This window comes from Fundulus heteroclitus, chromosome 3 (genome assembly GCF_011125445.2).
Source record: "Fundulus heteroclitus isolate FHET01 chromosome 3, MU-UCD_Fhet_4.1, whole genome shotgun sequence".
In the NCBI taxonomy this organism is placed as follows: domain Eukaryota; kingdom Metazoa; phylum Chordata; class Actinopteri; order Cyprinodontiformes; family Fundulidae; genus Fundulus; species Fundulus heteroclitus.
Window position 1 is genome coordinate 25,523,286 of NC_046363.1, and position 21,378 is coordinate 25,544,663.

The 21,378-nt window shown below is 43.4% G+C and overlaps 2 protein-coding genes across 2 annotated transcripts; both read left to right on the top strand.

Annotated features, from left to right (window-relative positions):
- Positions 1-954: 954 nt before the first annotated feature.
- Positions 955-2,912, top strand: LOC118556370 (ephrin-A1-like; the record flags this gene model as incomplete). The annotated part of the gene is given in 3 exon segments (XM_036134182.1): positions 955-1,250; positions 1,367-1,546; positions 1,665-2,912. Coding segments are annotated over 3 exon segments (598 nt in total), but the record flags the coding sequence as incomplete, so codon positions are not given.
- A 3,668-nt stretch (positions 2,913-6,580) lies between these two features.
- On the top strand, positions 6,581-19,519 carry slc50a1 (solute carrier family 50 member 1). The gene is made up of 6 exons (XM_012865669.3): positions 6,581-6,816; positions 7,050-7,127; positions 7,218-7,341; positions 8,946-9,107; positions 18,833-18,952; positions 19,058-19,519. Exons 1-6 carry the CDS (start codon positions 6,749-6,751, stop codon positions 19,163-19,165), a joined length of 660 nt encoding a protein of 219 aa, XP_012721123.2. The 5' UTR covers positions 6,581-6,748; the 3' UTR covers positions 19,166-19,519.
- Positions 19,520-21,378: the final 1,859 nt, after the last annotated feature.

Consider the following 21,378-nt stretch of genomic DNA (forward strand, 5'->3'; position numbering starts at 1 on the left):
CAGAAGGTAAACGCGGAACAGCGCCTTCTCTGTTCTCTCTAAACAACCTCAGATGTTGCTTGTGGGAAAAAAAGGGGGGATTTATGCTGATTTGTCCATACTTTATCAGGACATGGGAAGGGAGCGAAGGGGAGACAGGAAGGCTTGAAAGAAGCAATAAAAAAGGAAATAGCGAATGAAGATCAAAAAGAGATAAAATAGAATCTGAGAGCAAATTACAAACATCCAGGTGATTAGTTCGTCGGGCAGAAACCCGGAGAGCTGTGTGGAGGACCAATAGCCTCTGGCTACAGGGTGCCCGGTCTGCTCAGCCAGCTAACCAGCAGTGTGCAGCCAGCAACTGTTGCTGGAAGCTCCTTTTAACCAAATAAATCTTCAGATCTTTGTCTTGAATCTTATTAAAAGGACTTTAAAGCTTCAGAATGATAAAGCAGAACGTTTTAAGTTGTTTTTAAATCTGTAACCTTGGAATATCATAATGCCAGTAACTGGCCCGTGCATAAGGCTGAGTATAAGAGATGAGAAGACGGTTTTAGTACTTGGGGGATGAGCTGAGCTGCAATCATTATTTTCCCCATACTTGATGACAGTTAAAAAGGGAAACTCCACTTAAAGGGGGGGAAAGAAAACAGTGGAAGGGCGTGTAATGGGTATCGCGTTTGACGTTTGTAGGATTCTGGGTGTGTGTTCTTGTCTAAAAACGGCATAAACAGGTCAAGCCTGATCAGGCTCCTTCTAATTCTGTCGCTGAAATTAGTTTGTACACCTAAATAAAGGAAAAACCTCTTCACACGGTGTCCTGCACATTGAACCTGTCTGTTGACACGTGTTTTGCGTGCGAGACTGTTTTTCAGTCACTGCACATGTTTGGGAACAGATGACGTGGTGGTGGTAGTGGGGGGGGAGAAACTGGGTCATTTGTCACTAACCTCTTCTCTCTCCTTCTCTCCGAAGCTTCGTTTGGGATGACTACACGGTGGAGGTGCGCATCAATGACTACCTGGACATCATCTGCCCCCACTACACCCACGAGGAGGTGGCGTCGCATTCGGCTGAGCGCTACGTCCTGTACATGGTGGAGAAGGAGGACTATGACGTGTGCAAGCCTCACTCGTTCGATCAGCTCCGCTGGGAGTGCTCCAGGCCCTTCGCTCCCCACGCTCCGGAAAAATTCTCCGAGAAGTTCCAACGCTTCACGCCCTTCACGCTGGGAAAAGAGTTCAGGGCGGGGGAGAGCTACTACTATATCTGTAAGTCTCGCAAGAAAAAAAAAAAAAGCTACTCTTTAAACGTTCGCTGTGATCTTAAAGAGAGTTGTTTGATTAAAAATGTCCCTTCTTTTTTTTTTTTTTTTTTAAATGTACAGCTAAGCCAATGCATCACCATGGCAGCGACTGCTTGAGACTGAAAGTTGACGTCGTCGGGCACAAAGGCTCCGTGAATTCTCGAGACAAATCCAAGGCCGAGGAGAAGAAAAAGGAGGAGGAGAGGATAACGTTTATTGCTGCAGGAGGAGTTCACAACCCCTCAAACCGGCTCCCAGCAGGTGAGGGCTGATTCCCGACAAAATGGCTCAAACCGGGTACTGCGTCTCAGACCCGCTAAAGCTGGGTGTGTTTACCATTCCTGACTGATGAAATCTTGTGCTCTCTGCTTTCTCTCAGATGACCCCGCAGTCATGGAGCCAAATGTCCAGAGGAGCATCGGCAGCTCTGCAGCACAGCTGGTGTCTTTGTCGTTCTTTTTCACCGTGATCCCAGTCTTGTTAGCCATGAAGCTGCACTGAGGCCCGCCGCTCCTCCAAAAACAGAGACATTTTGAACCCGATGCAGGCTGTTGGGAAATAAACACTGAGATTTTATATGTGTGTGTGTGTATATATATATATATATATATATGAGACTTTTTTATACGAGCATGGACAGTGTGTGTTGTTCAGTGTGTGTTTGATGTGTTTGTTTGTGTGGATGTGTAGCGTGGATCGCTACAAAGTAGAAAAGGACCTGAAAGGTGATGTTTTTTTTGTTTTTTTTTATCTACAACTTCCTTTCTGTGATTTTTTTTTTTTTTTTTTTGAGGATGGATATTCTCAATTTTTGACCATTTAAGACGCACACCCTTTTCAGTCCTCATGAACAAGAGCTACAAGCAGAATGATCAAAACATGAGTTTCTAATCACATTGACCTTCGTGATCATATGTTTTCAGATGTTCATACCGTTGGTACAGCCGTGCATTGTTTCATCCTGTTCACAGTCGTTTTCTTCCTCCTCTACATGTAGAGAAATTATTGTGCTTTTTTTGTGTGTCGTTATCAGCAACTGCCAAAGTGGGAACCATGATGTAGGATATGTTTAATGTTTTGTAGCACTCAGCTCCTTATTCGGCTTCATCCAGCTAAATATCCCATGTGCTTTCATCTTTATCAGAAAAAAAAAAGTTTGTTAAATGAAAGAAAAGTTGTTGAGGTTAATTTGATTTGAAATGCATGTTTCTGAATGGGAAATAATGTGTAAAGCAGGGGTCAGCTACCGCTGCAGTCCAAAGACCAATTAAGCACTAAGATTTACCTTCAGTGGCTGAGAACCACTAATAAAGGGAACAAAATTTATTCAAAAAGCTGTTTGATTCCGGTTTCAGGAGCTGAGCTTCATCAGTACGTCGTCCAGTTTTCTCGTTTATCCAATCTTGACCTTACCTGGTACACTGTTTTTGTTTTTTGTTTTTTTTTATCCTGCTCATCAAACCTCAAATTGAAGGAGCTTCCCATAACATGGTTGTTTTCCTGCTAAAACATGCTTGACTCATTTTTTTTTTTTTTTGTTCGTGTGAATATGTAAATTGTACATAAAATTATAAGAAGCTGTAAAAAATTATTTGGTGAAATAAAGAAACATGCTACGATGACTAAACTTTGTCTGGTTTTCATCATTTTTTTTTTTATGTTGAAACGCCTGATTGCAGTAACCCACCTTGGATTTTTAAACCCCTCTGAGAACATAAAAAAAAAAAAAATGTTGATGGATGACACAATGTTTTGGCGAAGCTGTCCGTCTCCCGCCTGATGAAGCCTCTCCAAGTTTCCACCCTCAAGTCTTTCCCAACCCCAGTTTTCTCATCCCGTCTCCTTTCATCTCCAGTGTTCAGCGTGACCTGTCTTAGATTTCACAGCCTCAAAACTAAACACGAGAGCCGAGAGGTCGCTTGAAAGGGAACCAAGGAGTCCAGGAGAAATGGGGCCCGTAAGCTAACTGACAACTAGGTGTAAAGGTGTCGAGTTTGTGTCCTTGCCCTCGGTCTTTTGCTCTTTTTTCCCCTCATTTTAGCTTCTCCGCACACCATCATTTGTGGTAAAGCCAAACATCCTCCTACACAGCTGGATGTTAGAAAGAGGCGCACAAACGCTCAGACCCGCTAACCTCGGGGATCGCTGAAAACTGTCAAAAGTCACTACTCCTTGTGAAACCACGCAGCATACATACTCCAAATCAGGGCATAAAACAGAACTGTTAGTTTTTCCGTGATCACGTCATGGCCATGATGATCGCACAGCCTTAAAAATCTTGAGTGATGCGGGAGCCATGTGTTCGGTGGGTTAACGCAGGACAGAGGTCAACAACATGCAAAAAGTGCTGGCCAAACATTTGTAATATTGAGGGATACAGTGCTGTGAAACAGTATTAATACCTCCTTAAACTTTATCATATATGATATCTTTAAAATCACACACTTCAGTGTAGTAACAGACCAACACAAACTAATGCATATCTGTAAAGAGGACACAGAATGATACATGGTTTTCAATTTCTTTAACAAGTAAAAATCTGAAAGGTGTGGCATGCATTTGTACTCTTGCTCCATGTGTCAATGCTATACAGAATTGTACTTTTGCCACAGTTATGTTTCCACCGGCTTTGCATATAGAAGCTAAAATTTGTGTCTATTCTTCTTTTCAAACCCAGTTGGATTTTGACAAACAGGGTTTTTGAACATAAAATTCTGAGTCTTGTCACATATTGTCAATTGGGTTTAGGTGTAGTGTCTGACTGTGCAAGCTTCTTTGCCCCAATACATGATGGCACCACCACCATGTATTACATTAGTTTTTCACCACACTTAGGATTTTGAATGCAGACCAATTTGTATTATTTTATTCTCATCTCATCTATGACCGTCTTCCAACCATTCAAAAGTCTTGCTCCTCTTCAATGTAGACCAAGTTTTTGAGGTGATGGGGGTCCTGTTGACTTGTCCAGTTTCTCCCACTTGAGCTGTAACTCTTTACAGCCCTTTAAGAGATAACGTGGGCTTCTTGGCTTTTTGTCAGAACCTTGTCTCTCGGTTGAGGCGGATAGTAATGTCTCTGTAAGTTGTTTTCAGAATGTGGGTTGAACAGCTCTCTGTGGGATATTTTTCCACAACTTTCTCCCTGACCTGTCTGTTGCTTTCTTTGCTCTTAATTATGCTGTTTGTTCAATAATGCTCTCTGACAAACCTCTGAAGCCTTCACAGAATAGCTGTATTTATGCTAAGAGTAAATGCTGCTCTCACATAAAAGCTCATAAAAGATCTTGGCTCGCGGAGAGGCATTTAAAGACAGTCCAATGTTTTCTTTTCTCATGCATTCTTGAGTGTTTTAGGCTGCTCGTTTGGAGATATTATCCTGTTGAAGGACCCGTGATCTGCAACTGAAGCATATACTTAGTATATTTCTCTCCAGATAGTCTTGGTGATCTCAAAACTTCATTGTGCCCAATACAGATTCAAGGTTCTCCGTCTTGGATGCAGCAAAGAGACACCCAATCAAAACCGTGTCTGCTACATGTTCAATGATAGGATTTTTTTGAAAGCTTAAAGGTGCATAGCCACGTTGGTTCTAGAGTCCATGGAGTTTGCATGTTCTCCCTGTGCATGCGTGGGTTCTCTCCGGGTACTCTGGCTTCCTCCCACAGTCCAAAAACATTACTGTTAGGTTAATTGGCCTCTCTAAATTCTCCTTAGCGTGTGAGAGAATGGTTGTCTGTCTCTGTGTTGCCCTGCGATAGACTGGCAACCTGTCCTAGGTGTACCCCGCCTCTCGCCCACTGAATGCTGGAGATAGGCACCAGCACCCACCTAAGCAAACGAGTTACAATAAAACTGGTAATACACATTATTACACTAAAGTAAAACTCCTTTTGATTGAATTTCTCTGTGAAAGAGTTTAAGAAGACTTTGAAACCAGATGAATGTTCTTAAATTCCCAATGAATTAAATATCCTTAACAATTTTGCAGTAAGATCATGCCAATTTATGTCTAAACTCTTGAGTAGTTTAGACACAATGATAAGTTTGTCTGATCAAATGTGGTGAATAAAGACTAATGTGACTGCAAACCAATACACTAAATAAAGGAATTTATTGAAATTCACAGTCATGGGAAAAGAAAATGAAATTATTTTGTAAGAAAAGGTTCTCATGTTGGTGTCTAAAGTTATTAGAATAGGAGGTTAATTTTGTTAAATGGATCCAATTTAACAAAATGCAATTTTGGGCTGAGGAAAAAATTACATCAGTTTTAATAACCGTCTAACAGACTTTGGGATCGGTTTGAGGTTTGCCTTTCTCCTTTCTCCTCACTTACAGCTGTGTGATGTTTGATAGGTTACTTGCATGTGCAGCCGGAGACAGCCTTGTATCAGAGGCTACTGGAAAAAAATTGTCAGCAGCCTCTGGTACAAGGTACATGGCGGACTTTATGATGATGAGCTGTCCAGCTCCTACTGTTGCAAAGCAACCTCAGACCAACGTATTGCCAACTCCATGCTTCACAGGTGGTATGAGGATATTTCTCTGTATCTTTACGGCAAACCTGTTTTGATGACTTAATAATAAAATGTTCATGTTTAAAGTAAAACGTGTGCTGTATCCTTTTGATGGAACTGGCAAATACCTCGATATCAACAGTGAAAAATAAAAAAAAATAACCCAGCTTTCGGTCCTGTGGTGTTTGTTTGTTTACATTAATTTCAATTAATTTAATGAATACATTGCCCTTTTTGTTGAACATAAATTCAAGACAGACAACTAGTTACACAGCTAATTTTTTATTTTAAATATTTTTTTCATTTGCTCTCATTTGGATAAGTTTTATACATTATTTCACATGTATTTCTGACACTTCTGGTTGTCCCTTTGAAAACGTCACGGAGCCACCCTTGTGTTTGGGGACAGTTTGCATAAGTTGGATATCAGAGACATTTGCAAGTGTGGGGACCACTGATTAATGTTGCCTTTGAAATAACAAGGTAGTGATTTTGATATGAAACTGTCTACCTACTTTAAAACATGAAAAGAAAAAGTGCTATTATGGATTAGTCGCTCGATTTGGGATTTAATTTTATAAAGTGCGTTGATTCTCCAGCTATTATCTTTTATTTACCGTTGAAGTAAAACTTTAACTTCACTCACTTGCATTATTTATTGATCGCCTCTGAGCCTTTTTTTTTTTTTTTTCTGGTGGCGTGACGTTTTCTATTGTTCCAGCACCCCATTGGTCAGTGGCGGCCCTCCGTCTCAGTCGAACAGCCAATCAGAGGGCAGAAATGGCGAGCACAGTGATTACAAACACGGAAATACAGTTCGAGCATCCTGGTAGTTCCCTGCAGCCGTGTATGTTTTCCTGTAGTTTGATCCTTTCTGGTGGAAAACACAGAAAGCGCGTCTAACACACAGGCGACAGGAGCAGCAGGCATTTGATCTCCGCTCCATGGATTTGACGGAGCTTCTGTCATGGGCCTGCATCGTGTTCACGGTCGGGATGTTCTCGACAGGACTGTAAGTTCTCCTCAGCAACGTCACCCTGCTTATTGATTTCCAGCCGGATGTCGTCCAATTGATTAAAACAACTAGATTAGTTTCTTCACAGCAAGTTGCACCTGCTGTTGTGAATTTAGATCGATAAATTCTTCAAATTATTTACCCCCCAAAAAAAAGAAAGAGAAAATCCACTATGTCAGCTGTGTTTATGTGTCTTTTCTTATGGTTTTGTTTTATATTCGTGCATCTAGGACCGACCTGAAGAAGATGCGGGAGTCCAAAAGTGCAGATAACATCCAGTTTCTGCCCTTCCTCACCACATGTCTGAAGTAACTTTGGAGTTTGTTTTAAAGCCTCCCTCCATCATCTGCGCCGATCGGCTCAGCTCCGCACATCTAACGCTGCTCCTGTTTCCACAGCAACCTAGGCTGGCTGTTTTACGGCACCCTGAAGAGGGATCACACCATCGTCGTGGTCAACGTCATCGGAGCTCTCCTCCAAACCCTCTACATCGTCGTGTACTTCTTCTACACTAAGCAGAAGGTAAAACAGAGCATGGCTTCTGATGAAACAGGAAACCTACCACAGATGGGAATCGGCCTGATTTGCCTGTCAAACACAGAAACATCTAATGTTGTTTCACTTGTCTTTCTTTAAGATGAATCACAACTAACCTCCACGATTTTCAGTCTCTATAAACACATCATCCAACAGGATCCTGTTTGATAAACTTAAAATTGACCAAAGATCAAAAACAGGGTGGGAAGAAACAGGTGCTTCCAAATAAATGAGGATATCTCTGGAAAGTTAATTTATTTCAGTAAATCCCAAAACTGAAACTCCTTTTTTATACAGATTCATGACGCACAGAATTACATGTTTCAAGCATATATTTCTGTTGATTTGTATGATAATAGCTTAAAGTTAATGAAAGCTAAATAGTCAGCTTCCCAGAAAAATAGAAAATCATTTAAGAGCACCAACGATTGATATTTTTTGGACAGAAATGTTATAAAATACAATTATGGTGAAGACTTCTGACTTGATAGTTGTACAGAAAAAAACAGTGATGGACATCCACAAGTAGGGTAAGCCGCAATATGTCATTTCTGTAGAAGCTGGCAGTTTATAGAGGGCAGTGTTGAAACATATTGCTGGAAAATTGAGTGGAAGGAAAAAAGTGTAGCTTAGAGAAAGTCAATGAGTCACAAGCATAACTGCCCCCTGAGAGGATTGAGCCCAATCAAGAGTTTGTGAGAGATTAGTTCGGAGCCCCCACACACAGACGTATCAGGACATGGGCTACAACTGTTGTATCATATGTTAAACCTCTCACCAGCTGAGAAGTGTTTTACCAGGACAAAGGTGAACAAGGGCTGAACTGTCACTTGGTCATCTAACATCCTCTTTTTCAGATGCATGTACACTTGCTGTTTCATTTGGACATCATTGTCCCAGAACCTGGACGAAGAAAGAGAGAAATCTTTATTTGTCACTGCAATTGTACATTCCAAGGAAACGTGTCTTCTTCATTTAACCCATCCCTTAGGGAGCAGTGAGCAGCTTTACAGTGACCGGGACGCAATCTTGGGCTAAGGGTCTTGCTCAGGGCTCAGTGGCAGTCTGTGGGGATCGAACCAGGCACTTGCAACCTTCTCAGAGCGCAAGCGCACAGCTCTAACCTATGAGTTATTGTCAACAGGAGGATGAGAGAAACCAGACCGAATAATGCAGACGAGCTGAAGGTGGCGATTACATCAGCCTTGGCTTCCATAATTATCACCTTAGCATTGGTGCAGTATATCATAAAAAAAACCCTGGTCAAGTACAAAGTTCATAAACAGTACAGTGCATGCGCATACTTATCTGTAGGCCAATATTTCTGTATTAAAAGTCATTTGTTACCGTTCTTAAATATTTCACTATTATTCAAATTTTCTGAGAAAATTAATTTGGGTTTTTAATACCTGTTAGCCACGGCTTATGGATCTGTGTAAGGGTTTCACGTTGTGTTTAATTACTGAAATATAAAGGCTCTTTGTTGCTGTTCCTATTTATTGAGATGTGCCTAACACTGTATTTACAGGACTCTCATTGAAATGGTCGTTTTGCATGACCTGTGCTGTTCTCACTTGTGTTTGTTCCAGCGGCTGGTGATGCTCCAGACTCTTGCTGCAGCAGCAGTGTTGATCTGTGGATGGTTGTATTTCACCACCTTCCTGACGGAGGGTGAGGCTCGACTCAATCAGCTCGGTTTATCCTGCAGCGTGGTCACCATCAGCATGTACCTGTCTCCACTCACGGACCTGGTACAGCACGTTACAGTCACACACACAATACACACAGATGTTTGAGTTATCTTTTACTTTTGCCTAAAATCCCTTCACATAGTAGAAAGCTGTCTTGTAAATGTGATGTGATCTTGAAAGGGCGGTTGAACTCATTCTTTGGATTTTTTTTTTTGTTTTGGGGGGTGAAGCATCAGTGTATTTAGAGTGAGGTGAGTCTCAGCTTTTCCTTTTATCAATTTAAGATAAAGGATATTGCTGTCTAACCTCAGATTAGATAGGAAGATAAGCAAGGCCCCGTCCAGGGGATGCTGTGACCCAGACATTTCGGCACTGCAAGTTTCCTAGCATATCATTTTTGCAGGCTCCAAAATTGAATCATTATCAGTAAAATAAGTAGGTTTTCCCTCAAAATAAGCCTGATGGTATGCCTTAGTCAGAACTGATTTTAACACAATCTGTTGCTATGGACCAAATCAAGTTAAAATCCTTATTTGACACAAATGAATTAGTTGAAGAGCATGCTTTTCTCCTTTAACAATACGATTTTTCTTTAGATTGCATCTAGGGATGTCCTGATCCAATCCAAAGAACTGGAAAGGTCTCCTAGCTAAAGCATTTTGAAATATTTGTGTTTCTGACTAAAGTCCGTTCTTGATCTGCGTTGTGGGTGCACTTTTTGGGATTTTGTGTCAGCCAAACCCTCAGCCAGCTGCTGTCCTTTTTGCTGTTTATTTTGTTTATGACAGGCTGTATTGCTGTGCATGGTTTGCATACCTGAATAATGAGCGTTGGCCCGTTTGCACCCAAAGTCCCAGAATTTAAATATCTGGGATGTGTTTTTACATGGGTAATTTGTGTACTTTTGGTGTCCGCTGCTCTGAAAGGCCATGGAAAACGTATTCAAATCAGCCTGACTTCTCCAGTCCAGCGGGTGGCAGTGATAAGAAACCAAGGGCCAGACAAGCAAAGCCCAACCAAGAAGCCCGTGTCCCACCATTTATTCACAAAACAAGATGGAAATTGCTCGACTGGCTTATGTCCGCTTCCTTAGACCCATTCACGAAAAGTACGCATAAATATGAGTCTTGTAAAAAGTAGATAATATATGGCAGGTGAGAGGCAGCCTGAATGGGGCAGAAAAAGAGTTCACCAGTCATCGCTGGTCAGCACATAACCCCACCTCTCAACAATCCAGGCGCAAGTCCTCAGACCAGAACTTCTCATCTGGAAAATGACTCATGACTCGACAACATTGTGTTGAAACATGTGGAGGGCTTTCAAAATCCTGAGTAATGACTAATAATGAGCTATAGATGTAAACTCTACGCATGAAAGCTGCTTCAGTGGTCTCCCCACTCTGTATGGCAAAAATTGCGTACATCACTTTCTTTCTCATCTAGTGAAAAATTATCTCCTCGTTTACATTTGTAAGTCCATCTGCTTACTGGTCGCACAAATTAACGTCATAACTGCATCGTTGCCTCAAGCTGTAAAGTTGCATCCCCCAACCCCCCCCCTCCACATCGGTCCTTGCACAAAACACATGGAGACGGCAAAAAGTAGCTAAAGTCTAACTTTATGTTGACATGTCAGTCTGGTAAGGTCTACCAGCCATGTCTGAGGCTTTGGGGCTCTAGTAAACTACAGTATGAACCATTAGCCAAAGATAAAGTAAACGTGGCACAATCGTCAACCTTACCAGGAGCCAGTGGTGTAAAAAAGTTACTACAAAGGAGATTTATGATGCATTCAGTAGGTCATAAAGAAGCCAGAACTACATCTAAAGCACTGCAGAACTCACTTGGCTCAGATAAGATCAGTCTCTATGATTAAAAAATATTAATAATAACAAAGGAATTAAACAAAATGGCATCCGTGTGGGACTGTAAAATGTTTCTGGCACAACTTCACCTACTTCCGCCATTGATGAAAGCTATCAACTGTTTTTCGAGTGTTGCTGGAGTCTTCACCTCACAGGATCCCACGGGAGAGCTCGCAAACCAAAACGGCTTTCAACCAAAATGAACACATGGGCCCGTCTCACAATAAAATATCTAGATCAGTGGTCCTCAGTTCCGGTCCTCGAGGGCCAGCGTCCTGCAACTTTTATTAGTTACTCTGCTTCAACACACCTGAGTCAACTAACCAGGTCATCAGCACGACTCTGGAGAACCTGACTGCAGACTGGGGAGTGTCACGATTTTGTTTACCGATGAACTTCAGGACACACACACGGGACTAAAAGTTTGAGAGTCTTTATTGCAAGGTTGATGGGTGGAGGTCTGATGAGGAGCTGGTTGCACAGAAACTGAGTGAAGGTGATGGCAGGAGCTGACGGCCCGGAGACAGAGAGTCCACACTAGCTAGGTGCTGCTCGGCTAGCAGGCCTCATAGCACTCAGGTTAGCAGTTCATTGGAAACACCAGGGCACAGAGCTGAGCTTCACCAGGGCAGCTAGTCAGGATAGCAGAACTTGAGAGACACCAGGGCTCAGAGCTGAGCTTCCCCAGGGCGGCTAGTCAGGTTAGCAGAACTTGAGAGACACCAGGGCTCGGAGCTGAGCTTCTCCAGGGCGGCTAGTCAAGTTAGCAGAACTTGAGAGACACCAGGGCACAGAGCAGAGCCCTTCCAGGATGGCTAGTCCAGTTAGCAGTTCTCTGGAGACACCAGGACACAGAGCAGAACCTCTCCAGGAACAAACAGTGAACGAACAGTCTTTAGAGTGACTGACAGGACTAACCTTAACAACAGGAGCAAAACAAAACTTCCAAGGCAAAACGGGGACTGGCATGGAGAGGTGTGGAATGATGACGGCCCAGTGCTGAACTGAAAGCAGAGGGAGGTTTAAATAGAGCACTGCACAGGTGGAACAAGGATCTGGCTAATTGACTGGTAAATGATAACAGGTGTGACTGACTGCTGAGGAGGTGAAGTGAAAAATGACAGAAAATAACTGATGACTGAAAACTAACAATAAATAAAGTCAAACCTAACCCAAAAGAGATGAAAAAATGAAAATAACAGAAAAACAAAGCCAAACCAAAACTCAACCATGACATTACCCCCCCCTCAAGGCCGGACTCCGGACGGCCTATCAAACAAAACAAACTACAAAGTGACCGAACCAGGGTGGGTGGAGGGACGGCAGGATGGCGGGCAAGAGTCATAACTAAGCTGATCTAACCAGGGTGGGTGGAGGGAAAGTAGGATCGTGTGCTAAAATCAAACCAAAACTACCCACTAGGGCGAACTAAAAAGGATGTCTAACAGATGCTGGTAGGCAAAACAAAAGGCGTTTAACCGACGTTGACAGGCGAACATCGCCACCAGGCAAAAACGGGCATGACAGGCGAACATCGCCACAAGGCAGAACAGGCGTACGACAACGCCAGAGGGAAGAAACAGGCGTACGACAACGCCAGAGGGAAGAAACAGGCGTACGACAACGCCAGAGGGAAGAAACAGGCGTACGACAACGCCAGAGGGAAGAACAGGCGTACGACAACGCCAGAGGGAAGAAACAGGCGTACGACAACGCCAGAGGGAAGAAACAGGCGTACGACAACGCCAGAGGGAAGAAACAGGCGTACGACAACGCCAGAGGGAAGAAACAGGCGTACGACAACGCCAGAGGGAAGAAACAGGCGTACGACAACGCCAGAGGGAAGAAACAAGCGTACTTAGTGCCAGAGGGAAGAAACGAGCGCACGACAGCGCCAAAGGGAAGGAACGAGCGCACGACAGCGCCAAAGGAAAGGAACGAGCGCACGACAGCGCCAAAGGAAAGGAACGAGCGCACGACAGCGCCAAAGGAAAGGAACGAGCGCACGACAGCGCCAAAGGAAAGGAACGAGCGCACGACAGCGCCAAATGGAAGGAACGAGCGTACTTAACGCCAAAGGGAAGGAACGGGCGTACTTAACGCCAAAGGGAAGGAACGGGCGTACTTAACGCCAAAGGGAAGGAACGGGCGTACTTAACGCCAAAGGGAAGGAACGGGCGTACTTAACGCCAAAGGGAAGGAACGGGCGTACTTAACGCCAAAGGGAAGGAACGGGCGTACTTAACGCCAAAGGGAAGGAACGGGCGTACTTAACGCCAAAGGGAAGGAACGGGCGTACTAACACGCCGGGGAACCGAGAACAGAGGGCGTCCCAACACGCCGGGGAACCGAGAACAAAGGGCGTCCTAACACGCCGGGGAACCGAGAACAAAGGGCGTCCTAACACGCCGGGGAACCGAAAACAGAGGGCGTCCTAACACGCCGGGGAACCGAAAACAGAGGGCGTCCTAACACGCCGGAGAATCGAGAACAGAGCGCGTCTAAGCACGTCGGGAACACTAAATCTAAACGCTAGAAATCTAAACACCAGGGAACCAGGAACAAAGGGCATCCTAATACGCCAGGAGACAAAGGGCGTTCTAACACGCCGAGGATCCAAGGGGTCAAAATTTAAGAAGGCCGAGGAACAAGAAGGCCAAAAACTTAACTAAGCCAAACCGAAGGAGCGTGAAACAGCTCATATCAGGGGTCAGAAACCTAAGCAAGCGCTAGGAACTAAGGAGCGCTGGGAGAGCGCAGGACAAAATGAAGAATTTAAACTAAGAATTAGAAAATAAAGGCAAGACTAGAACAGGGATAGCACCACAAAAGAAAAAACTAAAGCTAACCCCTGAATCAAAACAAAAACACTAAGCAGAAAACTAAAACGATACCAGAAAATAAAAACAAAACAGAGAAACTAGGACCCGAACTGGTAAACTAATGTAAAACTAGATAGCTAATGTAACACAAAACTGAAGCTGAAAAACTAAGGTAAAAAACAATACTTAAGCAAAATTATGAGACTAAAGCTAAACTAGAAATTAAGGCAAAACAAGAAAACTAGAACATGAATAAGTAAACTAACGAGAAAACCAGAGAACTAAGGCTGTAAATGAGGAAATAAAGCAAAGCCTGGAAACTAAGGCGAAATCTAGAATCCTAAAACGGAGCAGGAAAAACAAAAGCAAAACAGAGACTAAGAACTCTAAGAAAACAAGAACCCCTAAATAACTCTAACACCCCAAAAATCCTAAGTAAATCAAAAACTGAAATCGAGCCCAAAAAAACAACAAGGCACAGGCCTTAAGGGCTCAGGCAAAAACGGCTGCTAAGCAAAAAAAAGAAAAAGTCTTCGTGGAGGTCGTCCTGGACGAGGCAGGCGGCGGAGCAGCATCGCTCGATTAAACCCTCGAGGAGGGCGGCCCCGACGAGGCAGAGTCAAGCGGCCCGGAGACCACGGTCGGCGGCTCCGGCCGAACAGGAAAGTCAGAGACGGGCGCCGTGGTGGACGGCCCCGACGAGGAAGAGTCGAGCGGCTCGAAGTCCGCAGTCTGCGGCTCCGGCCAAACAGAGGAGTCAGAGACGGGCGCCGTGGTGGACGGCCCCGACGAGGCAGAGTCGAGCGGCTCGAAGTCCGCAGTCTGCGGCTCCGGCCAAACAGAGGAGTCAGAGGCGGCACCAAGCTACAGGTCTCGGCAGAAACCGAGGCCAGAGGCGGATCCTCCTGGACCTCCTCACGAGGCTTGGGCGGAGGCAGGTCCTCCTGGACCTCCTCACGGGACTCTGGCGGAGGCAGGTCCTCCTGGACCTCCTCACGGGACTTGAACAGAGGCAAAGCGGCTCCCTCGGAGGCCTCGGCTTGAGGCGGAACAGCTCCCTCGGAGGCCTCGGCTTGAGGCGGAACAGCTCCCTCGTCGGCCTCGGCTTGAGGCGAAACAACTACCTCGTCGGCCGACGGGTCTGTTTTAGGCAGCTCGGAGCTTTCGGGCGGAGACTGAACCAACTCTTCGGCTACTTCGGGCTGTGACGGGCAACAGGCTTCGGAGAGCGGCGCCGGGCTACAGGCTTCGGAAAGCGGCGCCGGACTACAGGCTTCGGAGAGCGGTGCCGGACTACAGGCTTCGGAGAGCGGCGCCGGACTACAGGCTTCGGAGATCGCCGAGGTTGGAGGCGGATCCTCCTCTTGTACCTTGACGGACCCTCCGCGCCGGTGGTTACGCCGTCTTCGCCGGGAGGGGACAGATGAGGAATCTGAGGCAATCTCGGGGGTGGCAGCTGGCCAACAGGGCAGAAGGTCGTCTCGGTCTCCGTAGTAGAACTCCCACAGCTGGCTCTCCTCGATGCGTGGGGGTCTGCTAGGTGGAACGATGTGCCTTACTCGAGGGGCCAGCTGTGAGTCATGGAGATGATGACCGAGACGACGAGAGGCTGAGCGGCTTCCTTTCCCGGGTTCCGGGGTAGCCGTAACAACGCCCACGTAAACCACCTGGGGAGTGGAGTCAGTCCGGGCGGGTGGCGCAGGGTCCCGGGCGGAAGCCATCTTGGCATACCTCTCCCTCATCTGGCGTTCGCACATCTCCAAATATGCGAGGATCTCCGGGTCGTCAACTCTAGCAGGTAAGCCCCGCATGGCGCCTGAGTTCACCTTGGGACTGGGCCGTACTGTCACGATTTTGTTTACCGATGAACTTCAGGACACACACACGGGACTAAAAGTTTGAGAGTCTTTATTGCAAGGTTGATGGGTGGAGGTCTGATGAGGAGCTGGTTGCACAGAAACTGAGTGAAGGTGATGGCAGGAGCTGACGGCCCGGAGACAGAGAGTCCACACTAGCTAGGTGCTGCTCGGCTAGCAGGCCTCATAGCACTCAGGTTAGCAGTTCATTGGAAACACCAGGGCACAGAGCTGAGCTTCACCAGGGCAGCTAGTCAGGATAGCAGAACTTGAGAGACACCAGGGCTCAGAGCTGAGCTTCCCCAGGGCGGCTAGTCAGGTTAGCAGAACTTGAGAGACACCAGGGCTCGGAGCTGAGCTTCTCCAGGGCGGCTAGTCAAGTTAGCAGAACTTGAGAGACACCAGGGCACAGAGCAGAGCCCTTCCAGGATGGCTAGTCCAGTTAGCAGTTCTCTGGAGACACCAGGACACAGAGCAGAACCTCTCCAGGAACAAACAGTGAACGAACAGTCTTTAGAGTGACTGACAGGACTAACCTTAACAACAGGAGCAAAACAAAACTTCCAAGGCAAAACGGGGACTGGCATGGAGAGGTGTGGAATGATGACGGCCCAGTGCTGAACTGAAAGCAGAGGGAGGTTTAAATAGAGCACTGCACAGGTGGAACAAGGATCTGGCTAATTGACTGGTAAATGATAACAGGTGTGACTGACTGCTGAGGAGGTGAAGTGAAAAATGACAGAAAATAACTGATGACTGAAAACTAACAATAAATAAAGTCAAACCTAACCCAAAAGAGATGAAAAAATGAAAATAACAGAAAAACAAAGCCAAACCAAAACTCAACCATGACAGGGAGTTAATTCAGCCTTTTGATTCAAGCGTGTGGGACCAGGGACACATCTAAAAGCTGCAGAACACCGGACCTTGAGGACAGGAATTGATGGCCACTGATCTTGACGATCCCTTAGAGATTTTCAAAATATTCTGCAAACTGATGAGACAAAGATGCTGCTTTTCTTCTGATACTTCTGACATAGCATTTAAAAAAATATAATTTCTGCAGTCACATGTGATGGTCTGGAGCTGCTTGGATTTCCAGGCCATAAAATTGTGACCTTAGCTCTTTGGGTGACTTTACTTTTTTTCATTTAAGGACAAGTTGAATATCTTAAAATAATCATTTGGAAACTCCATTTTGTGTTTTCCCATCTGCTTATACCGAGTCTGTATAAATTTGTTTGATCTAAAACTTAATTATGACAAACTGAGAAGATTATTTCCATTTTAATATCTATTGCAGCATTTATATCTCCTATATCCTTAAACAATGTTAAATCACAGCTGATTCAATTGATGACATGGTTATAAATATGAAGGTAAAGATATACCTTAAAGAAATTCAGGTGGTGTATCTTGAAAATTATGTTTTTGTTCAAGAAAATGGACTCAATAAACTGATCATATTTAAAAGGTTTAGTCTAAAGCAGTTGCTCAATTTGTTAATGAACATCAGGCAGTATCAGCTCAGCTCACATCCTTTAACTCAAACTGGCTCCTGTGCGCCTCTGCACAATTGAAGGAATAAATCTCCTGCTCGGTCTTTCCTTTTCCTTTTTGTCACTTCATATCATCTCGTGGTTCTGTCCTCCATCCTGTTTGTCTCCTTCCATCCATCTGCCTCTGAGCTCTGAAATGACCCCCAGTCAGTTTCCTGCCTTTCATTCCTTCATCTGTCTTCCTGTTGTGCTGAATCCACTTTGTTACATTCTGTTTTTTCCTGATGCTCTACTCTAAGGATACGCACCACACATTTCTTCTAGCCTGAACGTCTCTCATCCTAACATTACGGGACAGCGCAATAACGTCAGACAGGAAATCTTACAAGCTTGAACTTTTGTTTATCCTTTGTAACTCTCTGTTATGATGTAGCCCACCTAATAATAAAATGACACAAATAAACCAGGATTAAAGTTCATAATAAACACACAATCAAGCTCAAATTCATTTGACTCATTCAGAAGGCTCTGAAAGGGACTAGAAGAAGAGATCAAAGTAAAGAAAGGTAGTTGCTGGTTCAGTTTCGTCTTGAAGTGATTCTAAAAATGTGCGGAAATAAATTTACCAAAACCTCTTAAAGTTTCAAATGTTTTTGAAATGAAAGCTTTAATATTGTACAATCTGAACAAAAACAGTTGGAGTTTTTTTTTTTTTTTTTCATGTTGAGATGGACCATAATTGCAGAAATGTTTTTAACAATGTTTTAATGTCTTTTAAACGGGGTCCAACTTGGTACAATCAATTATTTTTGCCTTACAGCGGGATGTGGGTAAAAAAGTCATGGGTTGTTGGTTTATGAGAGGTCGAATACTCCGGCCGTGCGCCTGGGTGTGACGCGTTGCGCACTCTCGGCTACTTTCTTGAGTCTCCACCATAATCGACGCATCAGTGAGAGAATGCGGGCAAAATCTAATATGTATAACTTTCTTACCTCAGGAGACATTACACCACTAAACAAAAGACTTGTGCAGTTGCAGCGAAGTAGAATTAAAATTACTGAAGTAGAGGAGGCCATTTTGGATTTTAGGGTTGGTGTTGGTTTGACTTTCACACCTAGAATTCCAACTTCGAAGCACCTTTCCACAAAAAAATAATAATAAAAAAATGTCTTTGATCTATAATTTTCGAAATGTGAACTCCTAAAAAAAACACACACACTGTATAAATTGCATCCTTTAACCAGTCAGCAGTGCCTATGGGTCTGAACATCCAAGTCATATAGCAACAATGGTTTTAAAATAAAGATGTGAAAAAGGTGGTACGAGAAAAGAACTCAAGACCTGCTGGAATCTCTCTGTTTGTAGTTTTTACATGACTCACTTTCACCAATGTAGCTTTAATATTAGCTTAACAAAGCTTTGCCTTTGTAAAACAATTGAAATGTAAACAATGCAGGAGAATGTCACAGTGTACAGGTGAGTATTTAAAAAAAAAAAAAAACGTTTATATGTACAGAATTTGATTGTGCAAATGGGTTTAAAAATACTCACCTGTACACTGTGACTTTCTCCTGCATTGTTTACATTTAAATTGTTTACTTTTAAATCACTGCTGCACCTTATACTGTAATTTAATTTTTACTGCAATTTACAAGCCATATGCAACGAAATTTCGTTCTGTACGCTCTCTGTGCATACATAATAACAAATAAAGTTGTCTAAGTCTCTGGTTTCTGTTCTCCAGGTAGCGATAGTTCGCAGTGGTAACGTGCAGGTCTTGTCCTTCCCTCTGACCGTAGCCACCTTCTTCACTTCAACCTCCTGGGTTCTCTATGGCCTCCAGCTGAACGACTACTATATCATGGTAAAACTCTGAAGATATCCACAGTGGCCAGCCTAATTACGGGTCAAAAAACAACAGTGACGTTGCTTCATGGCTTACCTTGTATGTTGTCTTTGTTGGTTCCAGGTTCCAAACACACCAGGAATCTTCACCAGCCTGATCAGATTTTATCTGTTCTGGAAATTTGCCCCCACTAGTCAGAGCTCACCCTCCTATAAGCCTTTGCATATATGAGGAGGAAAGTGTGCAAATTAAAGCGGAAAGACAATTCAAACTTGCCAATTTCTGGAAGAAGAGTTCCTCCATATGCTCTCATTCCTGCTGGAGAGAGAGGAACTTGCACATCAAGTGACACCACTTATAAAGTGGTGATAACACAATATCTATGTTTTACATGGGGGTTAAACTGTTATTTTTCTGCAGCTATGTTTAAAAAGTGACCTTTGTCGTCAAGCACGTCATTTGTGGTTGAGTGTTACTGGCATTTACCGACCTTTTGTGATGTCACGAAGAAATCTGATGAACTGACTTCAGCACCATTCCATTGTAGCCAAAGATTATATATATATATATATATATATATATATATATATATATATATATATATATATATATATATATATATATATATATATATATAAATAGAATAATTTGGAGTAAATTGTTTCATATTTTTCTGCACAGCTTGGAGAGATGCTTTCACATCTCTTTATAGTTTGTATTTGTGCCTTTTTATGTAATCATGTATACAGGGCAATGCCCTTACTGTGGTGGTACTTTTTGTCCCGGACACTTTTCTAAATATTTGGACCTGAACCTTTTTCCTTTTTTTTATATATTTATATATAAATACCAGAAGGGCTTGTTAAGCTTATTCTCAAGGCCAAATAGTTTACTTGTTTTTTTTCTGTCTATTTTTATAATTTGTATATGAAATTTAATAAAATGTATGACACAAGAATACCTCTTGAAGTTTGCCTCTTTGTTTTTTTTTCTCCTTTTTTTTTTTTTTGATAGACATATGATTTCTTTTCTGGTGACTGTAATTTCCTGCCTGATTATACCTTACAAAAGTAGATTACATTTTTTTTTCACAATATAAATCTGAAAAGTTTGCCCTACGGTTTTAAAGCGCCCCTTTTACTCCATTACCACTAAATAAAATCCATTGCATTCATCATCTTATCAGTCACCTAATTTGTAAGTAGAGCCCAACTGTGGTTAATTTAATCTCAGTGTAAATTGAGCTCTTCTGTTTCTGGCCTCAGAGGTTTCTTAGGGAACAAAAGTGAACGAACAGCATCAACCTAAACCTACAGGTAGGGGTTGGAGAGCTCCAGCTAACTCTGGAGGGGCTGCAGAGATCCACAGCTCAGGTGGGAGAATCCGTTGCCGAGTGTTTGTGGCACACTATACCAAATTAGCCTTTTAGAATAGACAAACATGATCTTATCAGAGGATATCAAGGTTTAAATTATTGGTCTATGTGCAAAATGCTTTATGCGGTGAGAAACAAAAGGCACACTTTGGTAAGGCCTTCACCTGGGAGCTGGAGGTTCATAGAGACATGCCCCTAAAGTCCCAAAGATTAAATTGTAATGTACGGTGGTTCTACACAGTACTGATTCCTGGTGGCCAAATACAAAGGCACACCACAGTCTTCAGACTTATATTTGTTAAAAAAAATATTTAGAAACATCAATGATTTTCCATTAGCTTCAGAGTAACTTGATCCTTTGTTTTGATTTATGACAAATATTCCAGAAGAAATTAAGTTTGTAGAACTCATTTGACAAAGTTGGGAAAAAGTCTGTGACACACGATTACCTCTGCAAGGCCCTGTTTATGCACGAATGATTACATTTTATAAAGTCACCCTAATGAGAAAGTTGCACTTGACCTTTTAATTAGGAAGATTTGCACTTTGTTTTTCGCCGGTTTTGTTTTGGTTGCAGTAATGAGCGTCCTGCAACATAAGTATGTGTGTTATTGGAGCAGCTGTACAATGGAGACAAAGGCCCTTTGATTGTGCAGCAGTGCAGGGAGGCTTGTTTGTGTGAGTGTGTTGATACAGAGAGGGCAGCGGTGGGAAAGGCCACGCCAGAGGTTCTCATCCCGCATGTGTGTGTGTGTGTGTTGTGTGAGAGTGTTACGCTGGCCTCTCTCTTCCTGAGCTCAAAGAGCCAGCCCCAGACAGAAAACACACACAGATTACAGCCTTGTGCTGGAACCGATTGTGTGTAATCTGAAAGAAAAGTGAAGGTAAAGGAGAAATGAACTACAGTTAGAAGAAACAAAATGAAACAGGTGGAAGAAAAAAAAAAACAGTAAAGCCTGGGACAATAGTGAGAACTCCGCTGAGATTTTTAGTTTTGGCTCATTTTGTTACGCTTCTCCAACACTTGGCTTTCAAACATGGATGGTCAAAGATGTACATTTTTAGATTA